This window comes from Dama dama, chromosome 13 (genome assembly GCF_033118175.1).
Source record: "Dama dama isolate Ldn47 chromosome 13, ASM3311817v1, whole genome shotgun sequence".
Taxonomy (NCBI): domain Eukaryota; kingdom Metazoa; phylum Chordata; class Mammalia; order Artiodactyla; family Cervidae; genus Dama; species Dama dama.
In genome coordinates this window covers 13,118,262-13,133,947 of record NC_083693.1, presented here as the reverse complement: position 1 = coordinate 13,133,947, position 15,686 = coordinate 13,118,262, and the positions used below count along the sequence as shown (strand labels likewise).

Here is a 15,686-nt window from a genome sequence, read left to right as displayed (position 1 = left end):
GTAGTAGGTGTCCCTTAAACGTGCGCATTGTTGTAGTAGGTGTCCCTTAAACGTGCGCATTGTTGTAGTAGGTGTTCCTTATACATATGCATTGTTGTAGTAGGTGTCCCTTAAACGTGCGCATTGTTGTAGTAGGTGTCCCTTAAACATGCGCATTGTTGTAGTAGGTGTCCCTTAAACGTGCGCATTGTTGTAGTAGGTGTCCCTTAAACGTGTGCATTGTTGTAGTAGGTGTCCCTTAAACGTGCGCATTGTTGTAGTAGGTGTCCCTTAAACGTGCGCATTGTTGTAGTAGGTGTCCCTTAAACGTGTGCATTGTTGTAGTAGGTGTCCCTTAAACGTGTGCATTGTTGTAGTAGGTGTCCCTTAAACGTGTGCATTGTTGTAGTAGGTGTCCCTTAAACATGCGCATTGTTGTAGTAGGTGTCCCTTAAACATGCGCATTGTTGTAGTAGGTGTCCCTTAAACGTGCGCATTGTTGTAGTAGGTGTCCCTTAAACGTGCGCATTGTTGTAGTAGGTGTCCCTTAAACGTGCGCATTGTTGTAGTAGGTGTCCCTTAAACGTGTGCATTGTTGTAGTAGGTGTCCCTTAAACGTGCGCATTGTTGTAGTAGGTGTCCCTTAAACGTGTGCATTGTTGTAGTAGGTGTCCCTTAAACGTGCGCATTGTTGTAGTAGGTGTCCCTTAAACGTGTGCATTGTTGTAGTAGGTGTCCCTTAAACGTGCGCATTGTTGTAGTAGGTGTCCCTTAAACGTGCGCATTGTTGTAGTAGGTGTCCCTTAAACGTGCGCATTGTTGTAGTAGGTGTCCCTTAAACGTGCGCATTGTTGTAGTAGGTGTCCCTTAAACGTGTGCATTGTTGTAGTAAGTGTCCCTTAAACGTGTGCATTGTTGTAGTAGGTATCCCTTAAACGTGCGCATTGTTGTAGTAGGTATCCCTTATACATATGCATTGTTGTAGTAGGTGTCCCTTAAACATATGCATTGTTGTAGTAGGTGTTCCTTAAACATATGCATTGTTGTAGTAGGTGTCCCTTAAACGTGTGCATTGTTGTAGTAAGTGTCCCTTAAACGTGTGCATTGTTGTAGTAGGTGTCCCTTAAACGTATGCATTGTTGTAGTAGGTGTTCCTTAAACGTGTGCATTGTTGTAGTAGGTGTTCCTTAAACGTGTGCATTGTTGTAGTCGGTGTCCCTTAAACGTGCGCATTGTTGTAGTAGGTATCCCTTATACATATGCATTGTTGTAGTAGGTGTCCCTTAAACATGTGCATTGTTGTAGTAGGTGTTCCTTAAATGTGTGCATTGCTGTACATGTCTTGGCTCCTTGTGTGTGTCCTCTGTGATGCTAACCACTTCAGAGTGTGTGTCAGGCAGACTATGCAGATGGGTAAGTGTGCTGAAGACGGTGAAAAGGCAGACTTGAAACTTGGGCATGTTTGAGTTTGCAGTGCCTTCTCTTGGTCACTTTCATTATACTCGATTTGGTTTTATGACTACCCCACCAGAATGTGAGCTACTGTGAGGTAGAAATGATGTGCTCCTCATCTCTGGGTCCCTAGTACCTAGCAGAGTTCTCCGCCTGTGGCAGATACTCAGTGCAGCTCGAGGCAGAGGGAGGGAGGGAGGAGGAGAGGGGATCAGAAGGGGTGTCCTGCTTTATTTTCACAGAGCACCGTGTTACCAAGCTCAGGTTCAGATGCTCACTGCTCGAAAGCCAGTGACTGAAATGCAAGTGTTGGTATAAAGGAAAGTTGCTTCCATCAGAGAAGCCACTAATCTGGGGAGAAAGTGGACTCATGTTCTGAGACCAACTCCAAAGATTCCGCTCAGCCATGACAATTTAAAGAGAAAGAAGGGAAGCAATCTCAGTTATTCTTCATGGTCGGAGGTCAGATTCTTCATCATTTTTCTGTTGTGTGCAGACCTGCTGATTTCTCCTGATCTTCCTTCAGAAGCTTGCCTTGCCCACACAGTCTGCATGCAGATTTGCTGAGAGGGAAGCTGGGAATAGAGAGTCCATCATTTTTTGATGACATAGTTCTTCATTCTTACTCCTTTTAATTCAGGAAAGTAATCAACAGGTTAGGCAAGGTGTTTTATACATTCAGTAGTTAGATTAAATGTTGCCAAGTGATCTCATTTTTCTAATTAAGACCTGAGGAACTCAGAAATGGGTGAACAGGAAAGGGGCAAAAGAGCTGCTGAGACTTGTCAGCATCATTCCATTTCCCTGGGGTTGGGGCACAGGTCTGTCTTCTGTAACCTTTCATGCTGACATAGGGTGGAGGATTCTGAGTGGAAGATGTTGAGAAATGTGTATGTAGCATCTCTTTGCTGATAGTTTTAGTTGCCTGCTTATATGTATGGGCTACAATTATTTTTGATGCCCACAAAGATATAGATAGATGCTCCACTTATAGCTCAGTCAGTAAAGAATCTGCCAGCAATGCAGCAGACCTGGGTTCAGTTCCTGGATCGGGAAGATGCCCTGGAGAAGGAAATAGCAACTCTCTCCAGTATTCTTGCCTGGAAGATCCCATGGACAGAGGAGCCTGGTGGGCTACAGTCCATAGGGTCGCAAGAGTCGGACATGACGTAGCGTCTAAACCACCACCAAGATATAGATTATTATGAGTGCTGACGTTAATACCATTCTTTGAAGGCCAGTTCTTGGAATTGTGCTAGCCATAGACTTAGTATTGCTCAAGATGGAGCAGCTTATATCATGGCTACGGTCTGGTCATCAGCTAACATCCAGTTAGCTTTTTCCCTCTGGTTTCAGTTATAGTACCTGTACAGCGACCCAGGAATGTGCATCAGACACTGAAAGATCCTGTGACTCTATTGTCCTGATCATGAACTGCTTGAGCCTGCTCTTCTGTTACTCAGGGAGGCCTGGGAGATAGCAGGTTTTCCACAAGCAACAGGCAAGGGACATGGAGGGGGCCTTTGTATTATGTTGGTGGGGATGAGGGTGAATGGGGTGGGCTGCAGGGTTTTGCTGGATTGTAACCGCATGGATTCAACAAATGGAAACCTAGGTACCAGCAAAATCTGTTGTGGGAGGGGAGATGGATGCAGTGTTGGATACTCATTTTCTGACCATTGAGAGGAATGGATTAAGATTTTCTAAATAAATTCTGTTTTAAAAAGTGCCAAGATTTCCCCAGCCTAATTTTAGTTTCAGAAATGCCTGCAAAGGAAGCCTCCACCACTGAGGGCTTATGTAAGCTTCTTGAAACAATTTCCTGTCTTCCCTGACCTAAGAACAACTTACCTGTGAGTTTTGGTCTCATAAACTTGCTGAACCAGATGCAAATGCAGGTGTCCTGTGGCTTTCACAGCTGCAGTTAAATATTTACATTTGGCTTGGAGATTGCCTTTCTTTCTCAGGGTTAGTAGAGTTTTTCATTTCCTTTGCTGAGCAAATCTAGTCAATTACCTAATTGCAGAATAATGAGCAGTATTTCCACTTTCAAATATGTATTCTTTCCATCTTAATGTGATAAATACCAAGAAATTTCCACAAGCAGGAAGAAATGTTGTTTATCTCTTATTACAATTTATTTGAGCTGCTTGAGTTATACACCCAAAGGCTTTATTTTCTTGTTATTTGTTGTTCCTGCAGCTGTTTGTATATTCTCAGGGGATTTTAGAAGGACAGTCACCTATGCACAGATTCTTGGTCCTTGAATGTCTCATATTTAAAAATGCTTGTTCCCAGCCTCCTCAGACTCTATGCCTGCCCCTTTACCCCTCCCGGCTCCATCCTCTGCTGCCTCAGTACACTGACTCCCAACAATGGGATCATGGGCTGGGCTAGTAGTGTCTTACTCAGAAATTGTGGCTTCTGACTTTTGCATGAAATGGAATTTTGTAATATGGGATAAAACCTAGCAACTCTTGTGTCATGTTTTTTCAATGAGAAAATAGGACACAAATTCTTAACAAATGACTCACTTGTTTATGGAGCCCTACCGAGTAGTGTTTGCTGTAAAGAATCCACCTGCAATGCAGGAGACCCCGATTCGAATCCTGGGTTGGGAGGATCCACTGGAGAAGGGATAGGCTACCCACTCCAGTATTCTTGGGCTTCCCTTGTGTCTCAGCTGGTAAAGAATCCGCCTGCAGTGCGGGAGACCTGGGTTCGATTCCTGGGTTGGGAAGATCCTCTGGAGTAGGTAAAGCTACCTACTCCAATATTCTGGCCTGGAGAATTCCATGGACTCTATAGGCATGGGGTCACCAAGAGTCGAATATGACTGAGTGACTTTCACTTTCACTTTGTGAAGGCAGTATAAAGCCTGCAGGGATAGGCCTAGCCTTGGACTTCAGTATTTCATGCTGTTTGATTTAATACACATTTGTAAAAAATGGAGAGAATGGAGAGGACCCTGACTTCATTAAGTTATCAAAGAACTTTATGATCCCTAAGAGAAGCCCTGAGGCATGAATTGCCCTTTAATTGAATGCTTTTGTTTGTAAGATGCTTTGTAAGAAGGAGTCTTTGTTTTGAATACAATTTCTCAATATTTTCTCATGCTTATTCTAAGTTCATCATGAACTTTTTATAACAAAGGGAGAGAAGGGCAGGGGGTGGAGGGAGAGAGATATTCTAGACAATTTATCTTACCTAATGATTTTTTAAAAATTTTATTTGGAAAATTGCTTTACAATTTTGTTTTGATTTCTGCCATACAACAATATGAATCAGTCATATATATAAATCCCTTCCCTTGTGAACCTCCCTCTCCTCCGACCATCCCACCCCTCTTGGTCATCATAGAGCACAAGACTGGGCTACTTGTGTTATTTAGCAACTTCCCACTAATAACCTATTTTATCCATGTATACTATACTATATATGTCAATATGTATTTATACTATATATGTCAATGCTACTTTCTCAAATCATCCCAACCTCACCTTCCCCTGCTGTGCCCACAAGTCTGCTCTCTACTAGGTTCATCAGTACCATTTTTCTAGATTGTATATATATATGCATTAATATGTGATACTTGTGTTTCTCTTTCTGATTTACTTCATTCTATAAAAGAGGCTCTAGGTTCATCTACTTCCCTACAACTGACTCAAATTCATTCCTTTTTATGGCTAAGTATATTCTATTCTAAAAATGTACCAAAACTTCCTTATCCATTCATCTGTTGATGGATGTCTTGGTTGCTTTCATGTCCTGGGTATTGTAAATAATGCTGCAGTGAATATTGGGGTACGTGTATCTTTTTCAATTATGGTTTCCTCAGGGTATATGCTCAGTAGTGGGACTGCTGGGTCATATCTTAGATTTATTCCTAGTTTTTTAAGGAGTCTCCATACTGTTTTCCGTATGACTGTATCAGTTTACATTCCCACCAACAGTGCAGAGGGTTCCCTATTCTCCACACCCTCTCCCGCACTTATGGTTTGTAGAATTTTGACGATGGCCATTCTGATTGGTATGAAGTGATATTTTATTACAGTTTTGCATTTGCATTTCTCTAATGACAAGTGATGTTCAGCATCTTTTCATGTTTATTGGCCATCTTTATGTCTTCTTTGGAGAAATGTCTGTTTAGGTCTTCTGCACATTTTTTGATTGAGTTGTTTGTTTTTCTGATGTTGAGCTGTATGAGCTGCTTGTATATTTTGAAGATTAACACTTTTTCAGTTGCTTTGTTTGCAACTATTTTCTCCCATTCTGAGGGTTTTCTTTTCATCTTGTTTATTGTTTCCTTTGCTGTGCAAAAGCTTATACGTTTTATTAGGTCCTAATTGTTTACTTTTGTTTTTACATCCATTAATCTAGGAGGTGGTTCAGAGAGAATCTTACTGCTATTTATTTACCCAGTGATTTTAATGAGCTGTTGTGTTTGTATGCCCAGTCACTCGGTCATGTCCGACTCTTTGTGGCCCCATGGACTGTAGACTGCCAGGATCCTCTGTCCTGGGAATTTTCCAGGCAAGAATACTGGAGTGAGTTGCCACTCCCTATGCTAGGGTATCTTCCCGACCCAGGGATCGAACCTGAGTCTCTTGTGTCTCCTGCAGTGGCAAGCAGATTCTTTACCACTAGCACCAGCTGGAAAGTCCTGCTGAGCTATCATAGTTTGAACCAACTCAAACTGAAAAACGCACATTTATGCATCATACCCTAGAGAGTCCCAGTTCTCAGTGGCCTGGAGAAATCTGGATGAAGATACACTTGCCTTTTCCCTGTCCCTGTCACTGCCTGACCTCTCTCCACTAAATCCCATCTCCTAGGAAACCAATGCTTTTAATCAGGGCCTCCCAAATTCCCAGTGCCAGCCTCATTCAGTGGTTGGACTTGGACCTAAACAGAAGGCTGAGTGCTGTCAGGGTGGACTGTACCTGAGTCCACCTCCAGTGCTAAGGTCAAAGACCAAAAGCTTACTTCCCTACCTCTACGTTATGTTCACTGAGGAGTCCATGATTCCCGCTTTCCACCTCTAGCCCACTGCCATCTAGATCTCTGTGGATTCCTGGAGCTGTACAGTCTCAAGGTCTCTTCTTTTTCTGAGAACAGACTCAAATCCACTGCTGGCAGACTTGCCAGTCCACACAGATTGCATCTCCTCATGGCCGTGTTCTTTGATCTAGGACAGATCACTCCAAATCCGGAAACCAGCAATTTGCCTGGGACCCCTTGGAGGAAACAGACCTTCACAAGGCATCTGTCTACACAGAGCAGTGCTGAGTGCCTGCAGGATGAGGGGCTTTAGTGGTACCATCGTTCTTATTACTCCCCTTTGAAAAAAAATTCCTGGAGAAGGAAACGCTTCCCACTCCAGTGTTCTGGCCTGGAGAATTCCACAGACTGTAAAGTCCATGGGGTCACAAAGATTCTGACATGACTGAGCGACTTTCACTCACTTGAAGAAAGCTACTGTACATGGCTGCACCCTCCCCTCTCGCGGAAGTCTTTGCAGACCTCGCCCACCAGGCTGGTTTCTTTGTGCTGCTCGGAACCCCCGCAGAGCTGAGAGGCTGAGCGCCATCCTAGCAGGAGACGGCCTCACCTTCAAATCCCAGTTCCCCCAGTTGCTTGTGTAACTGGGGGTGGGGAGGCAAAGTATATGAACTCTCTAAATTTTTCTTTCTTCATTGATTGGGGATGGTAATGAGAACAACAGCAATCCCTGCCTTGTATTTAATTAAGATGATCTCGCATAAGGCCTGTTTGTTGTCATCAAAACATGTTAGCTGCTGCTGGCCGTGTGAACAGTGTTCCCTAACACCCCTCCCAGGAGTCAGCGCCATGGCCCCACAGCTGCCCAAGAGAGCAGAGGGGGCTTGTACCTGGGCAGTCATCTCGCCTTTATCCGCCTTTATTCCTTTATCTGCCTCTTCTTTCTCTGCAGGAGAATGAGGTGAGAGGCTGACTAGTGTCCCGCTGAAGTCACCGTGCCCTTGCTTTCCAAGGCACAGCCCATGCGGCGGATTTGCATTTAAGTGCTGCTGCTTTTTATCCCTGTGTTTCCTAAGCTCTCCTGTGCCTCAGTCCACTCAAGTCAGTCAGCAAACACCCAAGACCAGAGCTGAGAGGTGCTGCTGATGCTGTGGAGAGCTACAGAACTCAAAATTAGCCCCTGCTCTGAGCTTGCAGGCTGAGTGACAGCTGGGCTCCCAGGGCCAGCTGACGCATGGAGGCGCCTCCACCCTCATGGCAGCCCCCGTGAGCACCAGCTGGAAGGGAGCTGGGAGAGCGGCGCTAGACTTCACGACTCAGGCGTAGGATGAGGGCTCAGAAACCAGGAGAGAAACAGATGAAACTCTTCTGTTTCAAAAGAATGCAATTCAGAGAGTTATATTTAAATTGAAAATCCTTTAGCTGCTCCTGCTAATTTACCTCAATCTTGTTATGCCACCAAAACTTTGCATGCTTCACTTAAAATGCATCACCTACATTTACTGATGTTATGGTAGTGCTGGGACATGATTGTGAACTTTACAGGCCTGTTCGCATCCTGAGGGTCTGCATCAAGCCTACTACTTGTGGCTTGCTAACCAACATCCCTTTTCTCTGTCCACCCGCATCACCCCCCAACAGGATCTCCCACTCACTGAGGGTTTTGCTCATCATCCTTGTTACCCACTGAACTCACCATTGCAAAACGGATCTTCCTCACCCACAGCTTTGAATTTAAAGCACAGGTTTTATTATTATTATTCAGGTATGGCAAGGCCAACAGATAAGGAGACAGCTCTCATTGAAAAGAGAGTTTGTCACCAACAGACACCAAGAGGAGGAGGCATGTTAAAGCATGAGAAATCAAAACCTAAAAGACATGGTTGATACACGTGGTTATGTCACTTGCTGCTTAGAAACCTTCAGTGGTCCTTGGCTTTGGGGTCAGTGTTCGAGTTTCTCCACTTTCTGGTCACTGCTGCAGTCCAGCCTTGCCCACCACTCTATACTTTCCCCCTCTTGCACCCCATGTTCCAGCAAAACTGCATTCCTTGGGGGTTTCTCATCAGTTCTGTAAAAGCAACAGTCCTTGTGAGACTTTTCATTCCCCTGCCTTGTGTCTGGCTGACCAAGGCTTCAATACCACTTGCTTTGTGAGAATTTTTAATTGGTGGTAGGACTTTCTGTGTATATGGGGGCTTCACACAATTAATACCAGGCACAGACCTTTGCCATGGAAGTGAGGAGGAAAAAATGCCTGTGCTTCTTCACATCCACTCAAATGCTAACTTTCTTTCTAGTTGCAATAAAGCTTCAATAAAGGGCTTCCCTGGTGGCTCAGACAGTAAAGAATCTGCCTTCAATGCAGGAGACTTGGGTTTGCTCCCTGGGTCAGGAAGATCCCCTGGAGAAGGAAATGGCAACCCACTCCAATATTCTTGCCTAGAGAAGTCCACGGACAGAGGAGTCTGGTGGGGTACAGTCCATGGGGCTGCAAAGAGTCGGTCGTGACTGAGCAAGTATAAATAGAATAAAAAAATATAACAAAAAGGGCTCCTCAGGCTTTTTGTGATGTTTGCTTCCCTCTCTGATTTTTATGGGCCCCCTAGCTTACACTTTCTTTTGTCCGTAGTTGTGAAGCATGTATTGGTTCTGTCACCTCCTCGTCGGTGACGGCACCTGGAGAAGAACACAGGTGTGCTTTGTCATTCTGGAGGCTCCTCTGCTCCAGCACTCTTGTGGCCAGCAACAGACAGTCAGTGGCATGGGCAGCTCTGAGAACTGCCCTGTGAGGTGACGAGAAGAACTGGATGGGATGCCAGGAGACCCATGTATGAGATAGATTCTTCAGCTGGTTTGCCGTCTGCCCCTCACTGCCTGCAAAGTGGATGTGCCCTGCCAGTGTGGAGCCCACCTGCTCCTGCCTGTAACAACAGTGATTACTTCTTCCCTGGCTGGAGAGTTTACTGACTCCTTGGGATTTTCAGACTGGATCCTTCCACGATGCGGTTCAGGATGTCCCATGACCATGACCAGGTTTTTAGACCTGATCACTCTGGACTTGAACAATGATTGCCAAAAAGAATAGAAATTTTAAAATAGAATTTCCGTGCTTGGCCTCTGATTTGTCTTTTTCCCCCACTTTCTTATTGCACTAACTACTTTGCAAAACAAAAACATGGGGTTGTCTGCCTGTTTTGCTGCTTATTTGTGGGGCTGGCACCTAGTCTAGTGCCTCCTCCCACATCTGGCTTTAGTCCTGTTTTCTCTAAGTATCTTCTTCTAGAGGTGATGACTTGGCCCAATTAGTATGTGGCAATGGCCTTGGCAATCTAGAAGGAAAGGGAAATGTGACACGTGACGCAGAGATCTCACACAGGTCATCCTGTCCCCAACTGGTGGCTTTTTCTAGAGGGGTCCATTTACAGCTGTGTGGAGGGTGGAAGGAAGGAGAGGAAGAGTCTAAACTGCTGAGAGTTTGTAGAGTCTAAACTGCTGAGAGTTTGTAGCCAGGACTGGCTTCTTGTTGGCTGCCCAGGCATAGGTATGCCTGGTGGGAGGAGGAGGACCTAGGCTAATGCCTAGGTTCCCTGCCAACACTCTAATTTTATGATGACTTTTTTTCCTTTTGGCTTTTATTTCTAGGGTGTCTCTTAAATGCCAATTTGTCTAGTCTGCTTCTTACCTAAATAAAACAGAGTACTTATAGATATGACGTACACATGCAAACATGTACGTTTGCATTTACAAGAAAGCAACCACTGCTTCCTAACCCTGTCCGAAAATAACCCATTTCTCATGGATTCCAACCTGAATTGGGCTCATTGTGGAGGAAACTTGCCTGTGGCTGAGCACAAACTCCTTTTTTCTTTTCTTTTTCTCCTCCAGGATTACACCTTGACCATGTATTTTCAACAATACTGGAGAGATAAAAGGCTCGCCTATTCTGGAATCCCTCTCAACCTCACGCTGGACAATCGAGTGGCTGACCAGCTCTGGGTGCCTGACACATATTTCTTAAATGACAAAAAGTCGTTTGTGCATGGAGTGACGGTGAAGAATCGCATGATCCGCCTCCACCCCGACGGGACGGTGCTGTACGGGCTCAGGTCTGTCTGCCCCGTGGGCTGGGTTCATGGGTGTATGGCACGCTGGCCTTGAGTTTCACTGGAGTTGATTATTGTAAGTGAGGCCATGTCCTCCGATTAATTAAGAGACATCCATGAAACATTCTGAACTCTGAAGAAGAAGAATCTTATAAATCTAAGATTTGGAGCATTACTATTACTATAAAGCAAGGCTGTTTTTCGAGCAAGTGAAAAACAGCCTGCTTGGATTGAGTTGATGTAATTGGGCTGTAAGAACAGATTCCCTCAGGACGGATTTCCCATAGCATAACCACAAAGGCCTATAATTAATATCACCTTCATACTTTAGAGGCTTTCCGTAAAGTTTCCTAAAGCCATTTGCAGAGTTGAAAAAAAGGTCTACGTGTGCTGACATAAAGTATGGTCTCCACAGAGCTTTATGAGGTGGCACCACCAATATTTATGGGAATGAGTAAATACGAGGCTTCCTGGTGAGAATAACCTCTCGCCAGGTCTCATAATAAAGTCACGTGAATTCGGAAACCAGACTGTTTGCTGTCTGGAACCCTGAGGAGTCCCTGGGCTTCCCGGTTATCCTGGAAGCCGCCAAGCCTTCCCGTGATGCTCTCCCACTGCTGGTTGTTAGTGACTTTGACTTCCACCGCATGGTGACCTTAGCAATCCGTGTCTCTCGTGTTGACTTAGCACTGGTTTTCATTTTGTTTTAGAGTGAGTGTGTCTGCATCACACTCAGGAATGGGGCACAGGTGGTTATCTTGGAGCAAAGGTTTATCTCAGAATGTTGTGAATCTTCCTTTAAAATTTAATCTGTTTATGGCTGCGCTAGGTCTGTGTTGTGGCGCACAAGCTTAGTAGTTGCAGCTTGTGGGCCTTAGAGCATGTGCTGAGTGGTTGTGGTGTGTGGGCCTAGCTGCCCAGCAGCATGTGGGATCTTAGTTCCCAGGCCAGGGGTTGAACCTGGGTCCCCTGCATTGGCAGGCAGATTCTTAACTGCTGCACCACCAGGGAGGTCCCTGTTATGAATCTTGGACTAAGACTCCAACAGGGCTAAAGAGTAATCATAATAATGTATATTTAAATCCATACCACTGTGAATTTTAGTGCTTTGGGAAGAGTAAAGGGAATTATTTAACACTGCCTTAATTGGAAAACGTGACTTCCTCAAAACACCAGTATATAGAATGAGAGTTGGAATTTTAGCAAAAAGCAGACTTAACTGTAAGAGAAAAAAGTGGCACATATCAACTAAGCCATGGTGTTACTCTAAAAAGAATCTAGATAGTGTTTCCTTGGGATATTTTCAGCATTTTGTACTTTTGCCTGAAACTGAGAGATGTGGTTGAAAAGTTTTGAAATTCTGACAAGTTAAAAAATTGGTTGTTCAAAAGATTATCCAGAGGCCATGTAAGCATAAAATGGGGAGCCATGTCCTTCATTTACCTGCCCTCCCTCCCCAAAAATGTGGATAGAAATATGTGAGTGTGTGCATGAGAGTGTGTGTATGTGTGTGTGTGTGTGTGTGCAGTGGGGGCGAAGCGTAGGAAGCAGATAGCAATGAAAACTAGGCTAGGCCTTCTTGGCTCTTGCTGCTTGGGTTCTCTCCATTTTTATTTTTATGTTGTTTATTTTCTCACCGGGATTAGAGTACATTTAGTGTGTCTAAGAAGAAAGAGGTTTCACTCTGTTAGGACAGAATCTGAGTCCACTCAGATCGCTTTAACAAACGCCCACAGCAGACACTTATTTCTCACTCTCTGGAGGTTGGGAGTTCAAGATCAAGGTGCCAGCAGCTAGTGTCCAGGGAAGGCCTGCGTCTTCATTCATGCCAGGAGCTTTCTCACTGTATCTTCACCTGATGGAAGTGCTGTGGGGTCTCCTTTATAAGAATACCAGTCCCATCATGGGCCCCACCCTCATGAACTAAGCCTTCACGTTCCGATACCACCTTTGGGTTCAAATGTGAATTTGAAGGAACGTAAACATTTGAACCACAGCAGACAAGATGATACAATATGAATGAAAGAACTGTAATTAATTTCTAATCTCCATTTGAAAGTGTTGGATTTCACACCATAAAACAGACAAGATAAGAAAAACCAAGAGATTAAAATTATGTAACAGCTAATACTCTGACTGTAAATTTTAATGTAGAATTTAAATATTAATGTAATAATAAGCTATTATTATTGGATGGATGTTTTTAATAGTAAACTTTTTACAATTACCTAGAAAAACTCTCTGGTGAAATTACTCCAGCTGAGCTATTTAAAATCCTAAAAGATGATGTTGTTAAAGTGCTGCACATCAGCAAATTTGGAAAACTCAGCAGTGGCCACAGAACTGGAAAAGGTCAGTTTTCATTCCAATCCCAAAGAATGGTAATGCTAAAGAATGTTCAAGCTACCATACAATTGTACTCATTTCACATGCTAGTCAGGTTATGCTCAAAATCCTTCAAACTAGGCTTCAGCAGTACATGAAACAAGAACTTTCAGATATACAAGCTGGGTTTAGAAAAGGCAGAGGAACCAGAGGTCAAATTGCCAACATTTGTTGGATCATAGAGAAAGCAAGGGAACTCCAGAGAAGCATCTGTTTCATTGACTACATGAAAGCCTTTGACAGTATGGATCACAACAAACTGTGGAAAACTCTTATTAAAGAGATGGGAATGCCAGACTACCTTACCTGTCCTCTGAAAAACCTGCATGTGTGTCAGTAGTCAACAGTTAGAACCTTGCATGGAAAAACTGACTGGTTCAAAATTGGGGAAGGAGTAAGACAAAGCTGTGTATTGTCACCCTTTTTGTTTAACTTATACGCAGAGGCTTCCCAGGTGGTGCTGGTGGTAAAGAACCTGCCTGCCAGTGCAAAAGACATAAGAGATGTGGGTTTGATCCCTGGGTCAGTAAGATCACCTGAGTAGGAAATGGCAACCCACTCCAGTTTTATTGACTGAAGAACCCCATGGACAGAGAAGCCTGGCAGGCTATAGTCCATGGGGTCACAGAAAGTTGGACATGACTGAAGCGACTCAGTATGCATGCATGCAGAGTACATCATGTGAAATGCCAGGCTGGATGAAGCCAAGCTGGAATCAAGATTGCCAGGAGAAATACCAACAACCTCAGATATGCAGATGACACCACCCTTATGGCAGAGAGTGAAGAGGAACTAAAGAGCTTCTTGATGAGAGTGAAAGAGGAGAGTGAAAAAGCTGGCTTGAAACTCAACATTCAGAAAACTAAGATCATGGCATCTGGTCCCATCATTTCATGGCAGATAGATGGACAAAAAGTGTAAACTGTGACAGATTTTATTTTCTTGGGCTCCAAAATCACTGCAGATGGTGACTACAGCCATGAAATTAAAAGACTCTTGCTCCTTGGGAGAAAAGCTATGACCAACCCAGACAGCATATTGAAAAGCAGAGACATCACTTTACTGACAAAGGTCTATCTAGTCAAAGCTCTGGTTTTTCCAGTAGTTATGTATGGATGGATGTGAGAGTTGGCCATAAAGATGGGTGAGTGCTGAAGAATTGATGCCTTTGAACTGTGGTGCTGGAGAATACTCTTGAGAGTCCCTTGGACTACAGGATCAAACCAGTCAATCCCAATGGATATCAACCCTGAATATTCACTGGAAGGACTTATGCTGAAGTTGAAGTTCCAATATTTTGGCAGCCTGCTGCAAAGTGCCAGCTCATTGGGAAAGATTCTGATGCTGGGAAAGGTTGAAGGCAAAAGGAGAAGAGGGGGGCAGAGAATGAGATGGTTAGATAGCATCCATCTAACTGACTGACTAACTGACTCAAATGGATAGGAATTTGAGCAAAATCTGGGAAGAACCGGGAAGCCTGGAGTGCTGCAGAACCTGGGGTAGCAAAAAGTTGGACAGGACTTAAGGACTAAACAATAACAACAAAAGTGAAATTTACATTCATTACACATCTCAAATAGCCTCTTAAATCAGTAAATAGATTTCCAAATCATAGCTGTTTTTATTCAAATGGGCTTTACAGGGGGCTCAGTGTTCAAGAATCTGTCTGCCAAGCAGGAGACAGGGTTGAATTCCTGAATCTTCCTGAGTCAGGAAGATCCCCTGGAGAAGAAAACAGCAAACCCACTCCAGTATCCTTGTCAGGGAAACCCCATGGATAGAGGAACCTCGTGGGCTACAGTCCACGGGATCACAGAGTTGGACGTGACTTAGCAACTGAAGAACAATAATAGATCTCAATATGGACTACCCTGGTGGCACAGTGGAATGAATCTGCCTGCAATGCAAGAGATGTGGGTTCTATTCTTGGGTTGGGAAGATCCCCTGGAGAAGGAAAGAGCAACCCCCTCCAATATTCTTGCCTGGGAAAACCCGTGGACAGAGGAGCCTAGTGGTCTTTCATCCATGGGGTCACAAAAGAGTCAGACATGACTTAGTGACTCAACAACAACAAATGTCAATATAGCCCCTATATATTTATTTAGAATCTCATATTTTTAAACAATTCTTACATGTGGAGCTATACAGGCTGTCAGAAAGGAAATTAAATAACAGACCATTTTCCACATGTGTTTATCAGCTGTAATGTCCCATCTAAATTCCTTTGAAACTAGCTAATCTAGAAATTTCTGCCTTCAGTTTAAAAAAAACACACATAGCTATAGAAACTAATTTGAATGTGAAATAATTTGAATTTTTGGACAGAAGGCACATTAGTGCTTGAAAATACTGGTAATTTTATTAAATTCATCTAAATACATATTCTGTGTTATTCTGTGTGAACTAAAGTACCATTTATATATTCCACAAGATACACTCAGGCACACTATATGTATTGTATATTTTGATAACATAGTATGGGTGTCACCCTCCATCCTCCCCTTGGTGGGGTTTCCTAACTTCCCACTCTTCTCTTTTTACTGTTGTACTCTCTGGATCACGTTGGTGACATGGCGAGAAAAAGATGGCCAGTGTTTGTATCCTTTTAGCAAATAGGTCTACCAGTGCCTGGTCCTGGAGCGGGTCTGGTGCAGCTGAGAACTTGAGTGGATTAAACCCCACAAGGAGGTTTATGGAGCACTGGGCCTGTCAGTCTCCTGCTTGTAAAATACTGCTCTTGAAGGCTCAACCCATCCGAGATTA

At 43.9% G+C, this 15,686-nt stretch overlaps 1 protein-coding gene across 1 annotated transcript in view; it reads left to right on the top strand.

Annotated features, from left to right (window-relative positions):
• GABRB3 (gamma-aminobutyric acid type A receptor subunit beta3) overlaps positions 1–15,686 on the top strand; it is a 275,620-nt gene that overhangs the window by 176,805 nt on the left and 83,129 nt on the right. Inside the window, exon 4 of the mRNA XM_061159585.1 lies at positions 10,321–10,541. Within this exon, the coding sequence (XP_061015568.1) occupies positions 10,321–10,541 (221 nt within the window). The remainder of the gene's footprint in view (positions 1–10,320; positions 10,542–15,686) is intronic.